Source organism: Miniopterus natalensis, chromosome 22 (genome assembly GCF_054644295.1).
Source record: "Miniopterus natalensis isolate mMinNat1 chromosome 22, mMinNat1.hap1, whole genome shotgun sequence".
Lineage (NCBI taxonomy): Eukaryota > Metazoa > Chordata > Mammalia > Chiroptera > Miniopteridae > Miniopterus > Miniopterus natalensis.
In genome coordinates, this window is record NC_142102.1 from 4875960 (window position 1) to 4900229 (window position 24270).

The 24270-nt window shown below is 51.2% G+C and overlaps 1 protein-coding gene across 1 annotated transcript in view; it reads right to left on the bottom strand.

The window, feature by feature from the left end:
- Window positions 1-24270, bottom strand: part of AGBL1 (AGBL carboxypeptidase 1) — a 330831-nt gene that overhangs the window by 203324 nt on the left and 103237 nt on the right. The window contains exon 16 of the mRNA XM_087829256.1: window positions 7117-7297. Coding sequence (XP_087685382.1) covers window positions 7117-7297 — 181 coding nt within the window. The remainder of the gene's footprint in view (window positions 1-7116; window positions 7298-24270) is intronic.

A 24270-nucleotide genomic window follows, 5' to 3' on the forward strand; every position in this document is an offset into this window, starting at 1 on the left:
TGTGCCCGTTTGTCACCGGGAGTCTCCGAGCTCTCAGCCCACGGTGCCACGCTCTCGCCCCGCAGCTAAAACTGTGCAAATTACAACCCTCGGACTGACCCCCCGGCCAGCCGGCTTCCTCACAGGTTCTGCCAACAGGAGGCGCTAGAGGGAGACAGGAGGCGGCGGGGGAGGGAAAGACGCCCCGTCTGCTCTCCAGGTCCAGCGGGCGAGGCTAGAGCAGCGGCGGGCAATGCTTCAACCCCCGCAGTGTAGGAGCCACGGCCCCAGCAGCAGGTGGAATGAGTCCCTTGCCATCTGGATACAGGCTACTCTCCAATCCTCCGCCTTCTCGCCTGCACCCCCGGGCCCATCAGGGCCCCCACCACGTCGGTCTCCCCATCAGGGCTCCAGTCACCAGGCTCACCGAGCCCTCAGCCCCCCGGTTCGGGCAAGTCCACCTGTCTCCTTTGCTCCCCCATCCTTGTAAGGCAGAACCCGCCTCTGCTGTTACAACCTCGTGGTTTCTTTCCTACCCCCTTCTGAATTGCCAGACTGCTCCCACCTGCATGAACCAAATCTCACCTTTTGAAATACATGTTATCTTGGCTGTATCCTACGTCATTTTTACAATTAGAAAACAATAAAGCTCTTTTATTTTTTTTTTAATGTCCTAATTTTACTGAGCACGGTTTTTGAAGTATATTAGCTATCGCACTTATGATTCATAAACCCCCGGGGAATTTTTCTAAGTATGATCGCCATGTATCCCCTTCGCCAGTCCTGGGCACAGACACTTTCCTTAAATCTCAACAGCGAGGCAGAAGAATAAATGATATAATAGGAGACAACTCCTCAAAGAAAATTCTAAACTGATTATTGAAACAGCTGTTCTCATTCTCAACTGGTCAGGTAAGGCGGCGATGTTCAATCTTTTCCATCTCGTGGCACACGTAAACTCATTACTGGAATTCTGCGACACACCAAAAAAATATATATTTTTTGCCGATCTAACAAAAAAAAATGGTATAATTTTGACTCACCCACACAGGAGAGCTATTGTTGTGTGGGGCTGTCATCATTTTTTTTTTTTTGACAATCTAAAGGAAAAAAGGTCAGAGCCCCTGACTAAATAGCCAGCCATTGCATGTTTTAAAAATTCTCGCAGCTCACCTGCTGAAAATCGGTGACTTGGGGGTTGCCTCTTCGGGCCTCCTCACAAAGCAGATGGCATCTTTCCTCTGTGACTTAGGGGGACCCTCTGGTTACACCAGAACTTCTCTAATTTCACGCTCAGGAGACCTTCCTCTTCCCCCCTTCAGAGCCTACACCACCCCCTGCCTGCAAGGAGGTCGTCGTGGTCACAAATAGCAGGCGTCTCGCTGTCGCGGTCAAATGACCAGCAGCACAAACCCCTGGGTTCCCTGCAGGACTGTATGCAGGGGAAGGCGGTCCAAGTAAGATCGAACGTCGCATTTCTCACCACCCAGTTGTTTGGGAGCTCAGAGGGTATCTTCCATTCTTATTTGTGCAATTTCTAAAAATAAAACTACATACTTCTTATTAGGGGGCAGTTTTTAACAATGTAACCGATCTGTGAAATCCCAAAGTCTGCTACATGTGGTTACAGTGAAGAGATTTGAAACAGGTTAAAAAGTCAGAGCGGAGGTCACATCCGGGGCAAGTCCTGAACCCATCAAAACGGGGGTGGGGGGGGGGCATGGCACAGACTGGGCTCAAATCCCAGCTCTGTCGCTAATTAGCCACTTAGCCTTGGGCGTGTGTGTGTGTGTCTGTGTGTGTCAGTGTTTAAATTATCGAGACAATGTTTCATGCCATTTCTGCCTGGAACTAGCTATGTGATCTTGCATAATTCGTTTTACCTTTTAGGTCTAAGTTTCCTTATCATTCGAAGGATTGGGGCTCATATATAAAAACTCTCCCCAGCAAGAACATTTTAAGGTTATTTTAATACCCTTAAATCTCTACAGAGAAGCAGCACAGGATAGACAGACAGAGGTTCCAGCCTGGGTCTGTATCGCTGGCTATTAAAACTGCATCCAAGGTGTCACCTCTGTGCTGTACTGAAGGTTCTTATCCAGCAATCGGATAGAGGAAGGCCTACATTTGCTGGGCCACAGTCAGTAGATAAGAAAATGTATGTAGAAGAACCCGGTTCCTGTTTGTCCTATAAAAGGTGCCGAATATATTTTTTTTAGATAAAATCTGTGTTTAGAGCACAAGAAAGCCTTCGCGACCCACAGTGGAGTAAAAGGCTACGGCACTAACTTTAAATGGTCGCAAACAGTTAAAGCGGCAAGATTTTTAATCTGATTTTAATAGTTTCATTTGTTTCCCCTAGAGCAAGCAGCCACGACGCCTCAGTACCTGGGTGAGTGCGGGGAGGCGCCCTTTGCTCTGCGCTGCTGTTTGTTTCCGCTCCACAACGGCCTTGGGGAAAAGATAATCCAGTTTGTAAACCTGCATATAGACTAAGAATTAATATACTCTAATTCTCCTGTGAATAAAATGTTGAGCTGTGCACTGCCTTGCACCCAACAACCAGAGTCCAAAAGAGGGAAATCGTGCCGGACGGCTTCCTCTCCCCCACTTGCAGGCCCTGTCTCCCTTTTGGGGGGTTCAGGAATCACCCGACGTCCACACTCCAGTCACGCCACCATCCTCAGTCTGCTCCAACCCCCTTTGACCCCACGTCGGAAAGAACCGAGTCAAGGGACCACCGCACTGTTTCTCCCGGACTTCTGACGACCGGGCGCAGTTCAAGGCAAACTATCAGGCTGGCAAGACGGTAGGTGGTTTCTTTTGGAAACTGCCTCTGAATTTTGTTTTTCTGTTACAGACGTGTTGCTAAGAGATCTTTGACTTGGCAGGACCCACTCTATTTTCGCTAGGAAATCCTGGCTTTGTGTCCCTGACCACTAGTCTCCAAACCTCCCAGGCATCCTCGGAGGCGCCATCACCATCACCACAAAAGGAGACTTCTCTCCTTTGACACATTGTTGCGAATTCCACATGGCGCATGATTATTTGTAAAAGGAAAGGACAGCCTAGTTAGTTAAGGGACCATTTACAGTTCTGGCTCTGTAATCTTTATGCAGAGAAAAAAAAAAATGCCTCTTTGCTGATCAGAACACACACACGGCAGATTTGTTACATTTAAGAAGCTTATTAATAGGAATGAGTCCAGAGAAAAATCAGGGAAGGTCAGAACCAGAAACAATATCACATAAGCAATGTCCAGGTGACCTGCACCAATGCCTAGGTGACCTCCATCAATGCCTAGGTGACCTGCACCCATGCCTAGGTGACCTCCATCAATGCCTAGGTGACCTCCATCAATGCCTAGGTGACCTGCACCAATGCCTAGGTGACCGGCGCCAATGCCTAGGCGACCTCCATCAATGCCTAGGTGACCTGCACCAATGCCTAGGTGACCTCCATCAATGCCTAGGTGACCTCCATCAATGCCTAGGTGACCTCCATCAATGCCTAGGTGACCTCCATCAATGCCTAGGCGACCTGCACCAATGCCTAGGCGACCTGCACCAATGCCTAGGCGACCTCCATCAATGCCTAGGCCACCTGCACCAATGCCTAGGCGACCGGCACCAATGCCTAGGCGACCTCCATCAATGCCTAGGCGACCTGCACCAATGCCTAGGTGACCTCCATCAATGCCTAGGTGACCTGCACCAATGCCTAGGCGACCGGCACCAATGCCTAGGCGACCTCCATCAATGCCTAGGCGACCTCCATCAATGCCTAGGCGACCTCCATCAATGCCTAGGTGACCTGCACCAATGCCTAGGTGACCGGCGCCAATGCCTAGGCGACCTCCATCAATGCCTAGGTGACCTGCACCAATGCCTAGGTGACCTCCATCAATGCCTAGGTGACCTCCATCAATGCCTAGGTGACCTCCATCAATGCCTAGGTGACCTCCATCAATGCCTAGGCGACCTCCATCAATGCCTAGGCGACCTGCACCAATGCCTAGGCGACCTCCATCAATGCCTAGGCGACCGGCACCAATGCCTAGGCGACCTCCATCAATGCCTAGGCGACCTGCACCAATGCCTAGGTGACCTCCATCAATGCCTAGGCGACCTGCACCAATGCCTAGGCGACCGGCACCAATGCCTAGGCGACCTCCATCAATGCCTAGGTGACCTCCATCAATGCCTAGGTGACCTCCATCAATGCCTAGGCGACCAGCACCAATGCCTAGGCGACCTCCATCAATGCCTAGGTGACCTGCACCAATGCCTAGGTGACCTCCATCAATGCCTAGGTGACCTCCATCAATGCCTAGGTGACCTCCATCAATGCCTAGGCGACCTGCACCAATGCCTAGGTGACTGGCATCAATGCCTAGGTGACCTGCACCAATGCCTAGGTGACTGGCATCAATGCCTAGGTGACCTGCATCACAGCAATCCAGGGAGGACCTCACATGGGGACGTCAGGACATGTAAAGAAAGGATCAGATCTTACCCATGGGGCAGGCACCCCAAGGTGAGACTGCCTAAAATATGTGAAGCTCACAGGGCAGAGATTAAAACATGAAAAAACACAAATCTGCCTAATTATGCACAATAGACAGGGCATGCCCCCAAATGGAACGTGAATCCCTGAAAGAGCTCAAGGGGTAGTCGAATAAAACCACAGGTCAGGTCGGTTGTAAGAAGAGCCCGTGAGCTGAGACTTTCAAGCCTTTAGCGTGAGACGCTGTGCGCCCGTGGAAGTCTCGGTGTTTTGGTAATGCCGTGCTGCGGGTGACCGGTGGATCTTCCTATCCGTAGAATAACACTAGACTTTCCAAGTCCCTCTCAGCCAAAATTGTTTGGGTGATCCGAGGGATCTACAAACTGCCTTGACCCTGTGTGATGAAAGATGCCATCTAAATAAAAGGGTAATTTTAGCCATAATAAATAGTGGTAATGACGATGGATGGCGGTGTCACTGAGGAGAAGCTGGCCTGCCACGCGGGCGCCCCAAGCAACCAGCTGCGAGCTGAAAATAACATGCGGCCAAGCCAGGGGGAGGCTCAGTGACTGAGACGACATTAACCTTCCAGCCAGACATCCGGACCAAGCCCCCAGTTTGGAGGTGGAGCGTCTGAGAGGAAAGAAGGGGCAATGCCGGTCCCGAGCTCGAGCACTGCCTTGGGCTGAGGAGACCTCCCCCGAGACAGGTCGACAGGGAGCGTGGCATCTTCCTTTTTCAACGGGACAGAAAGCTGCAGGTCGGCGGAAAGAGCCAGAATCCCATCAGAGCTATGACCCGCACCGCGGTCGCTTTCCATTCCCCACCAGCCCCCACAGCACCCCCGAAGGAGAAACTTCAGGGAAGGGCCCGCTCGGATGGGAACGTGTTGGAACGGGTCGTGTCCCTCGAGGCGCCTTACTTAGCCGACTCCCATCCGCCTAGGCCGAGAAAGTTTGCGGGTCAAGTGCCCGGCCCCTCGAGCAGGGAGGAGCCACTCGTGGATGTTCTAGGGCAGTTTGGGGGGAGCCGGAGGAGCGCGTGGCTGGGTCCTGCTGGGCCGGGAGCGAACACTGCTTGGGGCTCCGTCCCGCTTCAGATCTGAGAGGCCTCGTTGCGGCCGGAGGCCTGAGGATGCTCCGTCCTGAGGGACCTGGCCTCCCGCTGCCCACATGTCCTCAAACAACCAGCCGGCACAGGCAAGAAGGGACCCGTCTCCCCGCCCACAGAAACGCGCTCCACCAACACAAGTGGGGCGCGGGAGCCCCAGACCCAGGAGGCTCGGAGAAGCACAGGACGACCTCGCCCGTCTCCTCGCTCGCTCGCTCGCTCTCTGCTGTCTCCTGAGATTTCAACTTTACATTCGACAGCTCTGACTTGCTTGCGTTTCGGCAAAGCTTGACATCGTTTATCTTTCGGCATTTATCCCGGTCCTCACTGTATGTGTTACCATCTTTATATTTCTAACCTTTCTAACTTACCGACGTTCATTTTTGGGCGTATCCTTTAAAGCGAGTCTATCCGCTGCTGTTTAACATTTATTTATTTTTTTAATTCATTTATCTTTCTTGAAAGTCTCTTCATTATTTTAAGTCATTTTAATATCTCTTTGAAAGGTCTTTCTGTTTCTCGTACAGGGGTGGGCACAGGAATAAATGTTTACAGGTTAAAGCGAGCATGGGAAACGCAGAGCTTATCCTTGTTTTATTGTTTATAAATTGCTGTATTACAACTGCAAACCGACGTCTGCCCAGCCCTGCGTTTCCTTATGTCTTCTCTCGTCGGATCACCCTGTTTGATTCTGCTCTGCTTTCTCAGTTTTCTCAGCGAGTGCCGTAGCTTTCTGACTCCTGATGTTATCGATGGCAAGTCCTTTCCGTGTCTCACTTTGGAAATTATTTTTCTTTCTATTTTGCTTTATCTTATATTCTGCCACTCACCCCTTCTCCCCACAGGACACCAATGTCCATTCCTATGGTTAAAAAAAAAAAATCCTCTAGCATCTTTTCCCAGAGTCTGAGACGGGTATTTGTGACAGTGACTCCGGCCGGGCGACCTTGAGCCCCGGCCCTGACGCCTGGGCCTCAGCTCACAGACTTTGAACACGAGGGACCCCCCCCCCCAACAGCCCTCACCAGACCCTCGAACGCATCGACTACTTCCGCCGCTCCGCTTAGATAAGGTGACGCCCTTTTTATAGCTATATCCAAAGCCCCATAAAACACAACAGAGAATAAAGACTTCTCTGCAATAAACGTTAAGAGGTAAATAAAAGCGCCGGTCTTAACTGTGAGGAAATTAGAGTTGGAGCGTTGACTTAGCCCCTCGCCCACCGTGGGACCCGGGGAAGTCGCTGAATCACCTTGGACACCAATTTTCTGCTTTTTTAATGGGAGAGCGTTGACCTGGATTACTTCTAACTGCCTGTGAACCTATACCTTTCTGTTAAAAAAGCTCTGAGTCCGACATCTACGAAGAGTCCATTGCTTTTTGTACCAGGTAACAAAAGGCCAAGAGCACTTATTCCTGCCCGAGCACCGCGGCCTCTCCAGTCCCACTCCCCGCCGGGTGAAACACCGAGTTACTGCACTAACGTAAATGGACCCGAGGTTGGGCCGGGGCCCGACATACTTGCCGTTGACGACACCGTCCGGGTTGAGCATGGGGATGATCTTGAAAATGAAGTTTTCCCGCAAGAGCCTGGCCACAGGGTCGCTGCTGACCAGAAACTCCAAGGCCCCCTTCATCACCCAGCTGGCGTTGCTTTCTCCGGGGTGAACTCGGGCGGTGATCACCTGGTACGGACGCTGCCCTGTCGGGAAAAAAGGCAAAGGGAAATGAAACCTAAAATCCGCTTTCCATTTCCACCAAGATAGCCTTCCCCGGGGCGGGGGGGGGCACCTGGAGAACTTCACTGGACTTTCATGACGTGTGAAAGAGGCAAATCGCTTCCAACGCACACCCGGCCTGCAGGTGTCCATCTTCCACCTGCTTCTACGGCCTGCAAGGCTCGCGAGTGTATGAAGTCAAAGCTCAAGGCTGTCATGAGAAACATAAATACACAGAGGCATGAGAAGCAAAGCCAAGGACCCTCCGGAGTCTAACACAAGATGCTGGATGTCACAGGGGCGAGATGGACGCTTACTGTCATCACCATCGATGTGACATGGAGACAAACGGCTCGATTTCTCCGAGGCTATTTTACCATCTGCTCAATGGGGGCAATCGTGCTGACCGTGAGTGGCTGTTACAAAGACGGGAGGTAAAGAGAAAGCACCGGGCCAACCGTGAAGCCTACGGGTGAGATGACCCCACTCACTCCTCGGCAGAAATAAGTCAAGTACACAACGTGAACTGGGACTTTATCGCCGTGGGACATGGAACCCGGTCCTTGAGAGAGGCCCGGGAAAAACTCTGCCCAGCCACAGGCGCGTTCACCCGAATGGACCGTACAGAGAGTGCATCGGGGCGAGAAACGTGGGCGGTCTCCCTGCCGTTGTGGAGAGAAGGCGTCTGGAGTATCTCTAACTCTGAGCAACAACGACAAAGCTGAGTAACTCCCAGGGAGAGACCCAGGGAACAAGGAATCGAACATACAAAGAAATAAACTTTTAAATCCTGAATTGCATTACTGTTATCAGTCAAGGCAAAAGCCCCTCTGCCTGTCGACCACCATGGAGATCTGGGTCCCAGGGGCATCCACAGGCGCATTTTTACTGACTAGTTGTCAGTAACGACAAACACGCAATCAGATAACGACAAGTGAGCTAATGGTGGTGTTTAGAAAGCACCCGAAACGGGTCTGCCTGAGAGGCCCGAGGACATCTCCGGAGACGCGATGCTGCTGGGACTGGGTCTTGCAGAATGAGGGCCGTCTAACCAGAGAGGAGGGGAGAAAGGCTCTTGTAAGCCAAGAAACAGATGCAGGCAAAGGCCGCAGAGTAAAAAACATCGGTGCCTCCAAGAGTAAAGCAAAGCGATGAGTGGCCGAGGCCAAGCACGTGAATTACAAAGGTCGGCTGACGTCGGACGGGTAAGGTCCCTCCTCCTGTATGTTCTTAGGGACTTGGGCTTAATGGATCGGGAGCTCTCGGCCACGGAGTCGGCATCTCGCTGGGGTGCTGTGATTACCACGGAGGCCTATGGAAGAGTGACCAGCCACTGCTAACAATACACGTTTGCTCATAATATATACGTACACATATATTATACATACAGGCATACGTCTGCCCCCCCCCCCTCAAGATTTCTATTTCCACGCCTCGGATACTAGCTGTCAACCATGGCCCAAAAATATTTAAAAGGAAATACCAGAAATACGCAATTTATAAGTTTTAGATAGCATGCCATCCTGAGGAGCAGGCTGGAACCCCCAGGGGCCCTGCTCCATCCCTCCCTGGGCCCGAATCATCCCTTTGCCCGTGAGTGACTTAGTAACCGTCTGGGTTATCAGATCCAACCGTCACCGTATCGCAGCACCTGTGTCCACATCGCCCTTATTTTACTCCGTCATGGCCCCAAAGCGCAAGAGCGGTGATGCTGATTCAGACACACCACAGAGAAGCCGGGAAGTGTAAGCACAGCACAGTGTTTCGACAGAGACACCACATTCCCATAACTTTTATTACAGCCTATTGTTATAATTGTTTTATTATTCGTTATTAATCCCTCAGTGTGCACAATTAATAAACTTCATCACAGGCAGGTATGCAAAGGAAAAACACAGCACAGATCCGGGGTTCCGTGCTCTGCGGTTTCAGACACCCACTGGGAGCCTCGCGGCGGATCCCCCAGGATAAGGGGGGGATGACTGTCTGTACTGAACGGGTTTAAAGCCATCCCTACGGTAACGTTACCTTCAGCGGCACGCGTTCGGGTGTCCTCTCTGGGTTGGGGACAAAGGCGTGAAAGAGGGAGTTGTAATGAGTTTTCTGCGCGCCCCAGAAAAGAGCAGCTGAGACACTGCTTTACGGAACAGAGCCGAGCCCCGGCCGACGGGGCTCAGCAGCTGGGCATCGGCCGTGTCTCCAGAGTTCAATTCCAGCCCCACCGTTTTCGGCCTGAGATGAGCCACACACCTTTCTGACGAAACGGAGCATCGGGCATACGGGGGGTTCGCCCAAGGCCAGTGGCTCGCTAACTGAACCTGCTACACGAGCCTTCGGAGGGCGGGAGGGGGAGACAGATGCCGTTAGCCAGCTGAGCGCAGCCGACGCGAGCTGAAGGGCAGCTTGCCCGCCTCCAATGCAGGCTGCGCCAATAAAGGGCCTGTGGGGAGAAAGGGGCTTGATGAGCCTGTGCCCAATCAGCGGCCTATTTTCAGGTCTATAATTCCACATCCCTCACCGTGTGCTTTTTGAACTAGGTTCACTCACAGGGCCTTGAACAACACTCGTCGGCGCTCCCCGCCCAACACGGAGAAATAAAACATAGCTTACGCTCTTGCAAATTTTCAACACAGCTGACCGCTCTCGTCGTTTGGCCCATTTACGCCCCGCACTCCTGTGCGCAGGGCGTTAGTCCACAGGCCAAATGCTGCCCTTGCCAACAGGCGTCAGCGGCTTTCCTTTGGGGGGTCGGGTTGATGATCCGCTCTATTGGGATACATCACGAGGCCTCACGGGCTGTCCTGAGCACCCCGGAGAAGCAACCGAAGGCAACCGTGGGTTCTCACGGAGATATAAGCAGCATTCGGGCCATTTCTAGCCTATTTTCCTCTGCGTGATTTAAGACAACTTTGCGGTCAGAGCGGCGAGTTAAACTTTCTGGACCATTCGACCGTAGCAGCAAAGGGCGCCCCAGAGAACACCTAGCAGACAACAGCTGTAAACAGTATGCAGCACACACCCCCTGTGTTTTTTCCTGGTAATTGACAGTTTCCGTTTTAATAAGTCATCCCTTAGGGTAGGACAAAAAGTCTTATGTACTATATCTGCCTTTTTTTTTTTTCTCTGCAATTTATAAAATATAATCCAAAGGCCACCAAAATCTATAGACACATCATGATCTGGCAATCGTCTAAATTTTTTTGTTTTTTTTTTATATTCTAATCCTTAAAGCTAGACATAGTAAATTTATGTTTGTGGACCGAGCTAGTTTGTCTCAGGGGTTAGAGCGCTGGCCCACCAACTCAAGGGTCCCGGGTTCGATTCCAGCCAAGGGCGCCTACCTCAGTTGCAGGCTCCATCCCCAGCCCTGGTCCTGGCACATGCAGGAGGCAGCCGGTCAATGTGTCTCTGTCACATCGATGTTTCTCTCTCTCCCCCCTCCCTCCCTTCTACTCTCTTTGAAAAGCAATGGAAAACATACCCTCGGGTGACGATTAAAGAAAAGAAAAAAATTCACGTTCGTGGAAACGGGATCTGCAAAAAGCGGTGAGACAGAAGCAGAGGGACGCAGAATGCCTCGGAGAGCCGGGCTCGGGCCGGTGCGGCACCAAGAACGGAAGACAGGCCTACAACACACGTGCGCCCAACTATACAAACATCCGTCCCCACGCTCTTCCTTTCTGTGAACAATGTGCTTCATTAAGCTCCTGCTGGCCTTCGGCAAGGTTCTGGGGACTCCAAGAGCAATAATGGTTTTGCCCTCGGGGAGTAATCGCAGCCTGGTGGGGAGACGGGCACACAGATCCTTACAACCCGGTGTGATTGGGGACGTCCATCAACACATCCTCCAAGCGCAGTGGGGCGCTCGCTCCTTAGGGCGTTATTGATAACGGTGCCAGAGCCGGAAACGGCTTCGACATGCGTCCGCGGGAAACCAATTAAGGAAACGGCCCATAAAACGGAATACTATACGATCCTTAAAACAGAATACTATACGATCCTTAAAAGTGGCACAGAGATCTCTTTCTGTGGACATCAGGAGACAGCTGGGACATATTGACGGGCCGGGGGGGACAGGCCACAGAGTTGCATCCTAGCAGGATCCCATTTGCCTGCAGCTGTAACGGTTCCTTAAAGACCTCTAACCACAGGGACACGTCTGCCGGGAGGAATGACCTCTCTTTAATCCCATCCGGAATGTTTTCCAATTCAGAAAATAATAACCACATGTCGGTTTCCATCAAGGCAGCTATACGTCCTTTCCTTTTTCTTCGCTACCTTAGAGGCGGCGATAGGCACCTCTGCCTTCTCACAGCGCAACGTCATCTGCTGTATTTTCATTCCCACTGCACACCTAAAAATTCACCAAAGAATTATATTGCCATAAATTCAATATTAATTGAGAGTTAAACCGTACATTACCCCTTTTCATTACTCTTCGCTCCCTCCGGCATCTAAAGCTTCCATCGGATTTATTTTCTTCTGCCTGGAAAAAAATATCACCGTTCGGTATCTTTCTAACAAGGGCCTGCTGATAGTGGACACTCCCCCTTGCCGTCTGCCTGAAAGTGAATTCCTCTTACGGTCAGTTTTGAAAAGTACCTCTGCTGAGTTAGACTTTCATCAGCCCCGAGCTCGCTGCTTTCTACTTCTTTCCCAACTTAGCCGCTTTCAACAGCCCTCACAAGTACTTAAAAAATTTGGCTTTTTATTCCGCAGACACAGGAATGTGTTTCCGTTTTCCATTAGACGTGTTCTTTCTACGTGGTTCCCATAGGAGGGAAAATGTTGTCGATGGAATTCCCAAGTTCTCGAACTTTCTGAAACTTTTTTTTTTTCTTTTAACTTTCCCGCTGGTTACGTTGAGATTTCCAGGTGGACAATCCTAACGTCTGCAAACAAGGGAGCATCTCTCTCTCCACAGAGGTTAGGTATCCCTTACTCCGGCTACATTTCCGTTTCCTTGCACCTTCCTCCACAGTATGAAATAAAGAGCATTTAAGCCGACTCGGTGTTCTCACACTGGTGGGTGCCTGGCAGGTTAACAGGTCATTCCGACCGGCTCTGAGAAACGTGCGGGTCACAGGCAGTCCTAGTGATGACACCTCTACGGGACGGGCCTCGCGGCCCAGACGGCGCGCTCACCTGGGTAACTCATCAGAGCGAGGCCTCAACTAGGCAAGGCCGGCATCAGGGGGCTGGGAACCGGAGCAGTCAAGGGAACAAACGTAAACGCTCTGAGCCACGGTCCGGCGTGCCTTCCATCTGGCCATGACTGCTCCGTGCGTGGGCCTACGAGGAAGGCAGAAGCCAACGCTTCTGAGACAAAAGACGGTGTAACCGAGGGGAAAGCAGGCCCCACGCAAGCGACGACGCAGGCGCACGGGGTTTGCGTCCCGCCTCTGCCTCTTACTAACTGAACGGATTTGGGGGGAAACAAACTCCTTTGAAACCTCAGTTCCCCGCCTGCACAGTGAGGCTCCCTGAGGTCTTCGCGGCAGTAAATTCAATGATTACTAATGGCGACGGGAAACACGGAAGATAAAAACGAAACTTCTTAGCCGACGGCTTTGATCCCCGCTGACCCCGTTAAACGCCCCTGTGCTCTTGTAACAGAGCCGCTCACAAGCAGCAAAGCCACACGGAGCTTCACATACAGATGCAAGTCTAGCAAGTGGTCAGAAGTTGGGGGGCAGCAGGGAAAGCCGCGCAGGTGACCACCGCTCCCAACGGGCTTCGGAACCAGCGGGGGGCTCCTCCTGGCGGCTCCTGCCGACCGGGGCACAGCCCTCCCCAGGCGAGCAGGCCCTGTCTGTCTCTCGCACCCCCTCTTTCACGCACCCCAGGCTACGATCTTTCTGCCCCACATACAATAGTCCCCCCTTACCCGTGGTTTCGGGCACCCGCGGTCAATGGCAGTCCGCAAATATTAAATGGGAAGTTCCAGAAATAAACGATTCAGGCCCTTCAAGGCCCTGCGCCTTCTCCCTCCTGTCTCAACCGCACACCCCCCGGGCGTCTTAAACGCATGCCTACCACCCCTCCCTCATCGTGGGGACCAGCCGCACAGCCGCCCGAGGGATCTGAAAACAAACGGAAAAGCCCACGTCTGACCGCATCACCTGCCACAAAATAAACTGCAGTGGAGCCTGCTGATCGCGGGCCCGTCGGAAGCCTCGGCCGCGGTCTGGCCTCATTTCCGGTCACTCCTGAGCCACACGGGCTTCCCTCTGCCCCGAGAGCCAGCATGCCCTGTCCCTACCCTGGCTATCCCCTCTACTCGGAAGCCCTCCCCCCGTTCTCACGGGGCTCCCCGTTTTCCCGCGGGCAATAGGTGCGTGATGGGAGTAAAAGAATTTGGGCCTTTCAGAGACTTTCCTCAGCCAGCAGCAGTGTCTGTAGAGCCGTGGTGCCGGGATCGCTGGCCCACGTCGAACCCGTGGAGAGGCAGAGCTCTCCGCCCAACGGGAATGTAACGCAAGTTGCGGAAACATCACCCCGAACTTCATTTTTTTCTACTACCTACATTTTTAATACATGAAGCAATTAGTTTTAATAAGGAATTGTATTTACCCCAGCGGATCCAAACATTGTTGTTTCAATTTGTAATCAATACCAAAAATGACTAAGGAGATATTTTGCATTTTTTGTCCTAAGTCATCCGAAGTTCGGGGTGTACTTTACACTTTCGATGCGTCTCGATTGGGACTAATCACTTTTATCTGCTCCAGGCCTCCTGCGGCTCCTGCCCTGGACTGCCTATCGACTCTGATTCCCTTTATCACACTTCATGGTAAAAGTTTATTATAATCCAATGGAATATAATTGAGACATTGAGGAAGTTAATAAAAAATAAGGCTTCCCTCCCCCCTCAAAAAAAAAAACCCAAAACACCCTCTTTTATCGCCTTGTTCTCATGAAGCAATCCAATTTTGAAAAATTACGAACTCGGATTTCTTTGCAAAGGGCAATCGCGCCTTCTTTTTCCGCAGCCTTCTGTCTCTCAAGGACGAGAACGTGGGTTTGGATAATAGGCATAAATGAAAAGAAAATCAGGAAATCTATTCCCGGGCAATTTTCAGATCACCGAGAGGAAGCGGCGCAATTGAGGCTGGGATAACAGTTTTAGACGCGGCATAAATACGAGCAGATCCATCTGCATCTCCTCATCTGCGTCAAACTGTACAGATTTTTCTGGAGATGTTGTTATATGATAATATGGTGGAAATAAAAAATAATACATCTGTGCTGTAATGACACGTAATGTCTACAGTGTGGTAATGCGGTATTTGGATTGGGTTTGAAAAACTTCCTGTGCAGAAATGACAGACGCTTGGGAAAAGCGGGTAATCGCATCAGGAAAATTGCAAGCAGATGCTGGGCACCCCCACCCCGCTCCCCACCCCCCAAATCCTGCCCGCCCTGGGATGTTCAGCTGATCCCCGAGAGGGATGTCTGCAGTTCAGCCTGGGACCCGCTGGCTCCTTTGCCCTGACCTCCTGGGAGAATTCCTGCTGCCCAGAGGAAAGCGCTGGCCAGTTTCCTCACGGCCCCAGGAGGCCTCGGGATGGCCCGGGGCCTGCAGGCCACCGCTCGTGGGGCCAAACCACTTCCTGCAGCTTCTGAACGGGCGTCTTCCAAAGGCACAGCCAAGGCTCGCGCTCGCTCCTGGCCGGAGCTCCCCCCGCGGGGCCCTGCGTCACCGTGGCCTCGAGAAACAGCAGCAGCCGGAAAGACCTCCCCGTGCTCCGTGAAGACACCGGCCCGGCGCCAGGCGGGCACTAGGCTTACCAAGGGGGACCCGCCGAAAGGCACATAAATGACCATCCGCCAGCGGCACACCTGAAGCCAACACAATACTGAATGTCGACTGCAACTGAAACTCAAAAAATTATTTTAAAAACTCATGCGACGCGTCACCCCTTGTTATGCTATATTACGTTTCACCACGTTTAGGCACATACAAGGCGCCGAGATTTAACGGCGAAGAAAGAGATTAAAGAGCTGTCGGCTCTGCTCAGAAAACTGTGAAATATTCTAGTGCATCGATCGATCGTTCTGCTCGTTCTGCTCGCAGGCCACACACAGCAGGGGTCTTGCTTTGCTCTTTCCCAGCTCGTTGGCCAGACCGTCTTTGGACAGAAAAAGACTCTGCTGTCCTTGAGGGAGGAGGCTCTGAGTTGCCTCCGGTGCTCGCCCGGACTGGGGACGGAGCCCGCAACCCTGAGGTGCACCGGCCGAGGCGCCCACCACGGGGCCACCCGCCGAGGCGGATGGCTCTCCTCGGTGCAGGGTCCTGCGGGAACGTCACCGTCCCCCAGACCCCTTCCAGTTCCAGCCGCCCCTTTCCAGAAGCTTGCTTCATGCTTTGATGAGAGACCTACGCCGGTATGCGTTTTCGCGTTCACGAAAAAAGAAAGAAAAATAAAAAGTGAAAATAGCATTTTGTGTTTGTTCCACAGCAAATCGCTACAAAGGCAGGCCCCCCCCCCCCCAGAGCTCTGAGGGTGGCGCCTCCAGGCTCCTCCCTGCGGGGACCACGCCGGGCACCTCGGGTCAGCCCAGGGCCCTGCTCTGCGCCTGTGGGCGCCCGGGCGGCGTCTCCAGGCGTCCGGGGCACCCTCAGCGAGCCAAGCCGTTCTGGCTGAGGAAAGACCGCGCGGGGACACACCCCCTCCAGGGAGCCGGGGACAAGCCCGTATTTAACACGGCGGGAAAGCCGCGCAGTGAAAAACGCACGACCGCACACGTCACGAGCCTGAGTCCTCAGCACCCAGAAGGGGGGGGGGGAGGATTTAAGGTTAGTCTTGAACCCAAAACACGCGTCACCTCCCCGACACGGGGGCAGAGCAGCCGGCGGCCGCGGCTCCGCCAGGGAATTTCAATAGCGGCCTCGCTTGCTGGAGACGCGGGAATCTTGCTCCTGGAGGGCGGGCGAGGAACAGGTTGTTTCGGGGAGCCCGGGGGTGCTGAAGGAACAGGGGGACAGCAGCAACCTGGCTGCTCAGTTACTCCGCAAACACAGCCAAGAGCCGCTCCAGGCACGGGCGGGCTGGAAAGGGGCCATTATCTCTGAAAATTAAGGCCGAGCGGTCGGCTGGTGGGAAGAGAGTGCAGGAGGGAGCGAGGGAAGAAATAAGGGAAAGCGCGTTGTTCCCGCTGCAATCAGCCGCCAGTTCTCTCTTACATAACCCGACAAGGGTACTTCGGGTGCCCTGTTGCTTGGCAACCTGCCTTTTATGTTTAAGCCATTTAAATGTATTCCCTTTCTGAATTAGGGATGTTCACAGATGACTGGGCATCAAGAAAGAGCCCCTGGCAGGCCGAGAGCTCCTAGGACGCGAGGAATCAACAGCGCGCAGGGAGCGGGCCGGCCGGAGCGCCCACGGGGACATTAGCGACACGGTTAAGCCTGAAGATGAGATCAGCATACAGAGTCTTTCACCGCCCCCAGGCCAAGCTTCTATCAGGATCCGAGCCTTGCTTCGGGCCCGTCTTCGCAGTGCGTCCTCCTGCCCTCCTGAAGCCCCCCGGCGGGCATCCGCGACGTGGGCAGTGGCTGCCCGGACACCCGGCTGGAGACAGGGCCCCCGCACCCGGGCCCTCACCCTCAGCTCTCCCTCGGTCCCGCACTGCCCTGTGCGGCTTGAGATGGCGACAGTGAGTCCTCGCAGTCAACTCAGCTGGCACCGCAGGGATGCCCCCCAGGCAGAGGGTTACCGAGTCCCTTCTGCCTCCAGAATACCTCTGTGCCTATTTTCCATTCTTGCCACCTGGGAGATGGTCACCCTATGGGGCACCTGTGCTGGCCCCCGGCACCCGCCCAGCGCCCACCCGGCAGCCTCTCCTGGTCACTATGCCCGGTCGGCTCCACATCTCTGCACAGGTTCTCCCTTCCGCCGAATGCCCGCCACGCGTCCTCTGCCCGACCAGCTCCCCTGGGCTTCACGTTCAGCCCAGTCTCGCTCATTCAGGATAAACGCCCTTGTTCCCCCCTTTAGTCTGAATTACACTCCTGAGCCCGCGTTCCCGCGCCATCGGGCACATATTGCTACCACAGCATGAATCCTCTGAGTCCACCCCTCTCTGTCTCCAGCTGGAACAAATTCAAGGGGAGGAACATACTCAGGGCCCGTGCCCGTCAGGGCCCCCCCCCCCCCCACCCTGCCTGGAGCCAACGTGCTTCGTGAAACTCAGGACAGCATATGAGGCCCGAAAGCATGTATCCATGGGCTCCCAACTATGAAAAGACTCCATTACACCGAAGTAAATGTTAAATTGTCTAAAAAGAGGAATACAATGTGAACTTCATTAATTGTTAAATTTAGTATTCATAAAAATTTCATTGTCTTTGAACGTGCTGTGTGGGTCAGATTTCTGTACGCTTTGCGGAAATACCCAATTACAGGCAATGATGGCTGAGGAGTGACAGCCAACTGGAAATTAAGGATCGGCCGTAGCCAAATAGTTGCAGAAGCAAACATGAAGTTATTTCAAATTCAGTTTAAAAAAAAAAGATACTTAGCGTGGGACGTGAGTGTATTTTATGATGTTCAATATCATGTACTAGGGGCCTCCAGCTCTTCAAGCGCCTCAGGCCTAACAAGATTTTTAAATGGCCCTGACTATGTATGTTTCGCCCAATTTCGTTTCCCCGGGAACTAGGGCATCAGCACAGTGACCGCTATGCACAAGGGTGCATGTTCACGTGCATGTAAGCACACACGCTTGTACACACGCACTTTATAAAAACGGTTTGGGGGAACAAAGCTAGTGCGAATCAGGCAGGCGCTGAAAGCAAGAATTTCAAAAGCTGCACTGTGCAATCCTTTGAGACATGACTCCGAGGGAGACTATAATGGGAATGAAGAGCCTTAAAAAAAAAAAAACACAGTTTGAAAGTTGGGGCTTCATAAAATAGATTTCTAAATCATGCATGTGCATGGGTGGCCTTGCAAATTTAGAGGAAATTGATGAGCCCTGGCTGGCGTGACTCGGTTGGAGCATCGCCCCATATACTGAATCGTGGGTTCAATTCCCGGTCAGGGCACATACCTAGGTTGTGGATTTGACACAGACAGAAACACAGGAACGTGTGGCCAAAGAAAAAGATTCCATCACGTGGGAATCTTGGGTCATCAGTTTTCCCAAGCAGTGTATAGACTGAAAGGTCCCCAGAAAGCTATTTAATACAAGCCAAATGTGACATCCCACTCGTGGCTGGTTTGAAACAATCCTCTAAGCCATGCCCAGGGATTGTGTCAGAGGTGGGCCTGCAGGCTGCATGTAAATGGATGTTTTCAAAATCAAGTCATCGCTTACAAATTTACTTTGAGAGCTCTCAATTTTAGAGCCACCTGCTATGAATCTTTCTGAAACGTTAGAATTCTCGCAGCTATTTTTCAAGACAAGACACGGCTACGCGGGTGAGCCTGGGCTGCCACAAAGCCCTTGAAGGCGGCCCTGAGGCTCTGTGGAGTGAAGCTGGGCCCCAGTGTCGTGTCTGCCGGCTCTCTGGTCTCAGACTTGGGTTAGAGAAGCCCAGCTCCGCACGCTCTCTGTGGTCAGTCACTGAATGTCTCTGAGCTTCAGGGCCTTATTTTAAAAACTAGGGGGAAAATAATATCCAGAGATAGAAGTTAACTAACCTCATTCTGGTCATCGCTTTGCAACATATACATGAATCAAATCATCACGTGCACACCTTAAACTCACACAATGTTGTATGTCAATTATATCTCCATAAAGGTGGGGAAAATAGGACTCATCTCATTGGGTTACTGTCCAAATCAAACATGAAGATGAATGTAAAGCCACACTCATGTGCCGTGACTGCCCAAGTGTCACCACAAAAAGTCCTATTTCCCGTGGAACCCCTCAGGCCCAGCAAAGCCGGACAACTGGTCACCCTAAGTCCTAGCCCTGACCCTTCATTCGAGACCTGTCCTCGTATAAATTGTTTACAACCAGCTTCAGTGTCTGCAGTTGTCAAGCAGGAATGATAATGACATTTCCACCGTGTTGTGTTGTGAGAATTAAAGGAGATGAGACAAAGAGCTTGGTCTAAGCCAGACGCATAGTAAGTGCTCAGTAAATAACTATTTGTGAGCGTGCGTGAAGCCGGAATACCTCTCAGAGGCCCAGCGGGAAGCTCGTGCTGCTCAGAACTTATGCAAAACCCAGCATTAGGCTGACACGGTTGGCAGGATGGTTGCATCTTTCTCTGTTCTAAAGAGGCAGAAAAGTCCCCAGGAGACAGACCCCCAGAGGACAAGGCAGGAGGAGGAGGCTGATGGGAAGGGAAACAATTTTCACTGACACAGAAATATCTTCCATGGTAATCGGCATTGACGGGAAAGGGAAATAAGGGGAATTTATGTGACAGTTTAATGGGGTTTTGTGAAATATGATATTATTTTAAAGTTTGCCTGAGTGAGGCAGACAGCACATTAGGGGGACTCCAGCTCTAAAAAGATGATGATACTGGATTTTAAACTCTGAAATTTGCCCCACTGTCTCTTTGCTGTGCTGTGCAGAATGTCACGTGTTCATATTGTACATACTGATGTACGTGCCGTGGGGGTCTGAGCGCCCCCGTTTAGGTGCAAAGTCCGCCCCTAGGCAAAGTGAAGCATGAAGCCCAAGGAATGCAATGCTTGGATATTACCCTGAAAAATTGAAATTTCTACCTAGAAATAACTGTGTGGGGGTTTTTTTCTTACAAAAGGTATACAGAACATTCACCTGCGCCAGTGCGTCTAAGGGGAATGTGCCTGGCGGGTGCCAAGTTGGGCTCCAAATCACCAAACCGCTGGAATTGGGGGGCGGAGAGAAGTCTGGCTCCCTGGAACCATGAGCATGCCGCCCCCTGCTGTATGGAAGCGGTACTTACCCACCCCACTGGCTCATCAATGCGCTTAACACGCGGGGAGCCAGTCAGTCACCCGGACATGTCACCTACGTAAAAAAGGCTTGTAAATTGTAATATAAAATAATGCAATGAGAGAAGCCTTTGGGGCCCGATAAGAGATACTGAAAATGGAAAGTTGGAAATTCAGGGCCTGTCAGCACTGACCAGAGGAAAGTGGACCCTTGTTTTAGGAGCCTGGTGCAGTTTTTTAGACCAAAAATGCTGCTGGAGAGACGGCCGGCCCGCCAGGCTGCGAGAACGACCGTCATCTTTAAGGCTCAGCTCCCTCGGCTCTGATTCTGCGCTGACCAAGCTGCCTTCTGGGCGGAGGCTTTTCCCCTGTACTTTCCGGACTATGCTTAAATTGATGGGGTTTAATCTATTCTGCTCTCTTTTCTTTCCTTATTAGTTTCAAAATTATAGATTTTTATGTCTGTGCTTTTAGTGGCTGTCTTTATGCTATAAATCTTCTGGGCAACACTTAAAGTTATTCGCAACGTATCCCCTCCTCCCAAGCATGACAGGAATTTGGACATATTTTAAATACCCATTAAACACTGTCCCCCGTTCTGCGACTGTTGTGTAGACTTTATCTTATCAGGCAATAAATTGGTGTTTCTAGGTGTGAGTTTACCTTTATTTTTCCTCTTTGGTATTGAGAAGGCACACTTTTTTTTTTTTTTTTTTAAATTTTTTAACCCAAAGCCATACACAGATTTAATGCAACCCACATCAAAACTCCAACGGCCTGTTTGAAAGAAACAGAACCAAAAAAATCATCAGATTTGTATGGAACCCACTTTTGCCTAAGTCGAGTCTTTCTTCTCACCTGCAAAAATTCTTTTATTTTTTAAAATGTCTTTATTGATTTCAGAGAGAGGAAGGGAGAGGGAGAGGGAGAGAAACATCAATAATGAGAGTCATTGATCGGCTGCCTCCTGCTCGCCCCCTGCTGGGGATCGAGGAGCCTGCACCCCGGGCCTGTGCCCTGACCGGGAATCGAACCGCGACCTCCTGGATCCTAGGTCGACGCTCGACCGCTGAGCCGCGCCAGCCGGGCAAAAATTCTGAGCTATTATTTCTTCAAACCCTGTTTCTCCACCACCCCTTTCACTGCCTCCTGGAAGCCCGATGAGAACTACGTGTGTTAAAAACCGTATGAGCGTTTGTCAAATAAGCTCTGGTTTGTCCCGCTGTAGCCTTAACCAAGGTCCAGTGAGTTAACTGAAAGAAAGGTCAGTTCTCAGGCCTAACCTCAATCTTCTCGAGCCCTCCCTAATTTATTACATGAGCTGGATGGCAAAGAGTGGGGGAGGCCCGTGCCCCTGCCCTGGGTAGACACATTTCTTGACAAGAACCAGAGATAAAACCTGAAAGCAGCACATGAAGTCAGGGATCCGGGCAACTTTACGGAAATACTTGCCGCCAGCCCCGGGGGACACAAAGGGCTGAAAAAATATAAGGTGACTTTCTTTAAAAACGGGCATGGAATCCACTCTGCTTTGACTCAAGCGTCTCTGGGGGAAGAAAGAGATTTAATTTTTTTATTTTTATTTTTGAAAATTATGCAAAGGCACCGCCATCAGTTTCCCATCATCACAGGGATAAAATATCCGTTTTCATCAGGATAAAACGAGTAACCGATGGACCCTGATAGGGAAAATTAAATTTCTGGCCTCCGCCTGATTTGATATTTATCACTCCTCTACCCCAGAAATGTTCTGTCACAAAACATTAAAAAATCTATTCACTACACACCAAACAAACTTAAAGGTTCTCAGAAACCAAAACAGACAAATAACAGGTGTGACTGAGGGAAAATGAAAGGAATGAGTGAAAAAAGGCGATAAAGGAAAAAAAAAATCAGAAATATGTAAAATCTCAGGCAGCCCTGCAGAGAAAAAAAACAGGTGCGGAGAGACGGAAAACGTGAGTTTCAGGTACAAGAGGCAGACGTCCTGTCACCTGCTCTCAGCAACAGGACGACTGCATCCCTCTATTTTGGTAACTGGGACCCGGGCCTACGGCAAGGAGCCAAGGGCTCGCCCCATCCCCGCTGTCAGCTTTCCCCACTCGAGACGCGGGGATCGGAAGGATTCAGACGCCTCGAAATTAGCTCCTCAAAACGAACTCCTCCATCACCAAGCTCAGACCGCGACGAGTCAACTCGAACACAGCTTAGGTAAATCCCTTCTGTCTAACGTCGGAAGCCAACATGAGGCCGCTCATGCTAATTATTCAACTTTTTAAAGCTCCCGTCTGTTTGGACGTTGGTGTGGCCCATGTTTCAGGTACTATCGCTTGTCTCTTACAGAAAGGGAAGTTTTCCTCCCCCCGCCCACATAGGAGGGGGTCCTTGCCATATAAATAAATCGATGATACAAACTGATGAGGCTACTTCAGGTTGTCTTAACACTAGCGCTAGAGGTAATAACCATAATGTAAAAAATTAGGACAAGGTCTGATATCTAGCTAATGTGCTACCAGTCAATTCAATTTAAATAAAGACCCTACTATACTGCAGGGAAGGCTCTCTAGGTAACTTAAAAAATAATGACAATAATAATAATAGCAATAATACTAAGGTGACTGAGCCCGGCCAGTGTGGCCCAGTTGGTTGAGCGTCTATCCATGCACCCAGAAGTCGCTGGCTCGATTCCGGGTGAAAACACATGCCCGGGTTGCAGCTCAGTCCCCGTCAGGGGGCATGCAGGAGGCAGCTGATGGGCGTTTCTCTCTCGTAGATGTCTCTATTTCTCTCTCCCTCTCCCTTCCTCTCTCTCAAAATTAAAAATTAAAAAATTTTTAAAGAAGGTGATTGACAGCCTCCATCTTTAATGAGATGATAAATATTACACTGAGGAGCTCCCTGCCGTTCCAGCTCTTGCTTATCACAAATTAGCATTTTCCAGTATCCACACTTAGAAGGCATCTCCGTCGACCGCCTAAGGACGGCTCACCAGCCGCCCGGCCCCCTGAGGAGCCGTCCGTGCAGGCCGGTGCTGAAGGGCAGACAGGCACGTAGGGGGTGCCTCCCACCGGCGTTTTTATCAGTTTCTCATAGTCAGGATTGTCCGAGAAGAAAGAAGCAGGAGCTGTTTTCTCTGCATAAGCGCGTAACACGGGGCATCACAAATAAGGGGACTCTGTAAGACATGTCACGGTGGGAAGACGACAGGCTCAGTGCTGATAGAAAGCAAGTGCCCGCATCCTCCCACACCTGCTATGCCCCTCGCACTGGCCGCAAAGATCCTAGCGTGTCAGCAGGGCTAAATGCCCGTTTCGTTCTTAATGCAACAGAAAACAGTTTCAGAAATGAGAGGTATATGTCCACATGTATGTGTATAGACTTACGCACGTATAGTAACATATGTATATATATTACGCATACACTATACACGCATAAACACACACATTAATGTATGTGTGCGTACGGGCTGGGAAAGCTATCAGATCTGGCAAAGGTGTGGGCGAGTCCGAAGCTGAGCTCCAACTGCTGCCGATCGTCGTGAGCCAGCAGCTCCCAAAAGCAGATCATAGGATAACCTCGCACGTGGAGCCTCTTTTTTTAATTAATCAGTAAAGAAGTTAAAAATGGTCCAAGTGCATCACTTCCCAAGGCCGACCCTCGGGGGTAAGTGCCAGAGCACTTGCCCACAAGGCTGCATGTACGCCTGAACTGTATTTATTCCAGTATGTTGGAAGCGCACGGCACGTTTCCTGAGTTATTTGTCGTGTAGATGCATTAAAAAAAAAAAAAAAAGATACATACATCTATGTAACTGTATATATGAGAATGTATTACATTTCTATTGCTACTGTAACAAATGACCACAACCTTTTGAGGCTTAAAACAAAAGCGATTTGTCTCGCGGTTCCATAGTTAGAGAAACTCAACATGAGTCTCACGGGGCCAGAATCAATGAGTGAACCTGCTCGGGGCTCTTTTTTGGAGGCTGAGAGAGAGAAACCCCTTCCAAGCTTCTTCCGTGGAGTTCAGCTCCTTGGGGGTGTAGGGCTGTTCCACCCCTGCCTGGCCCACGCCGG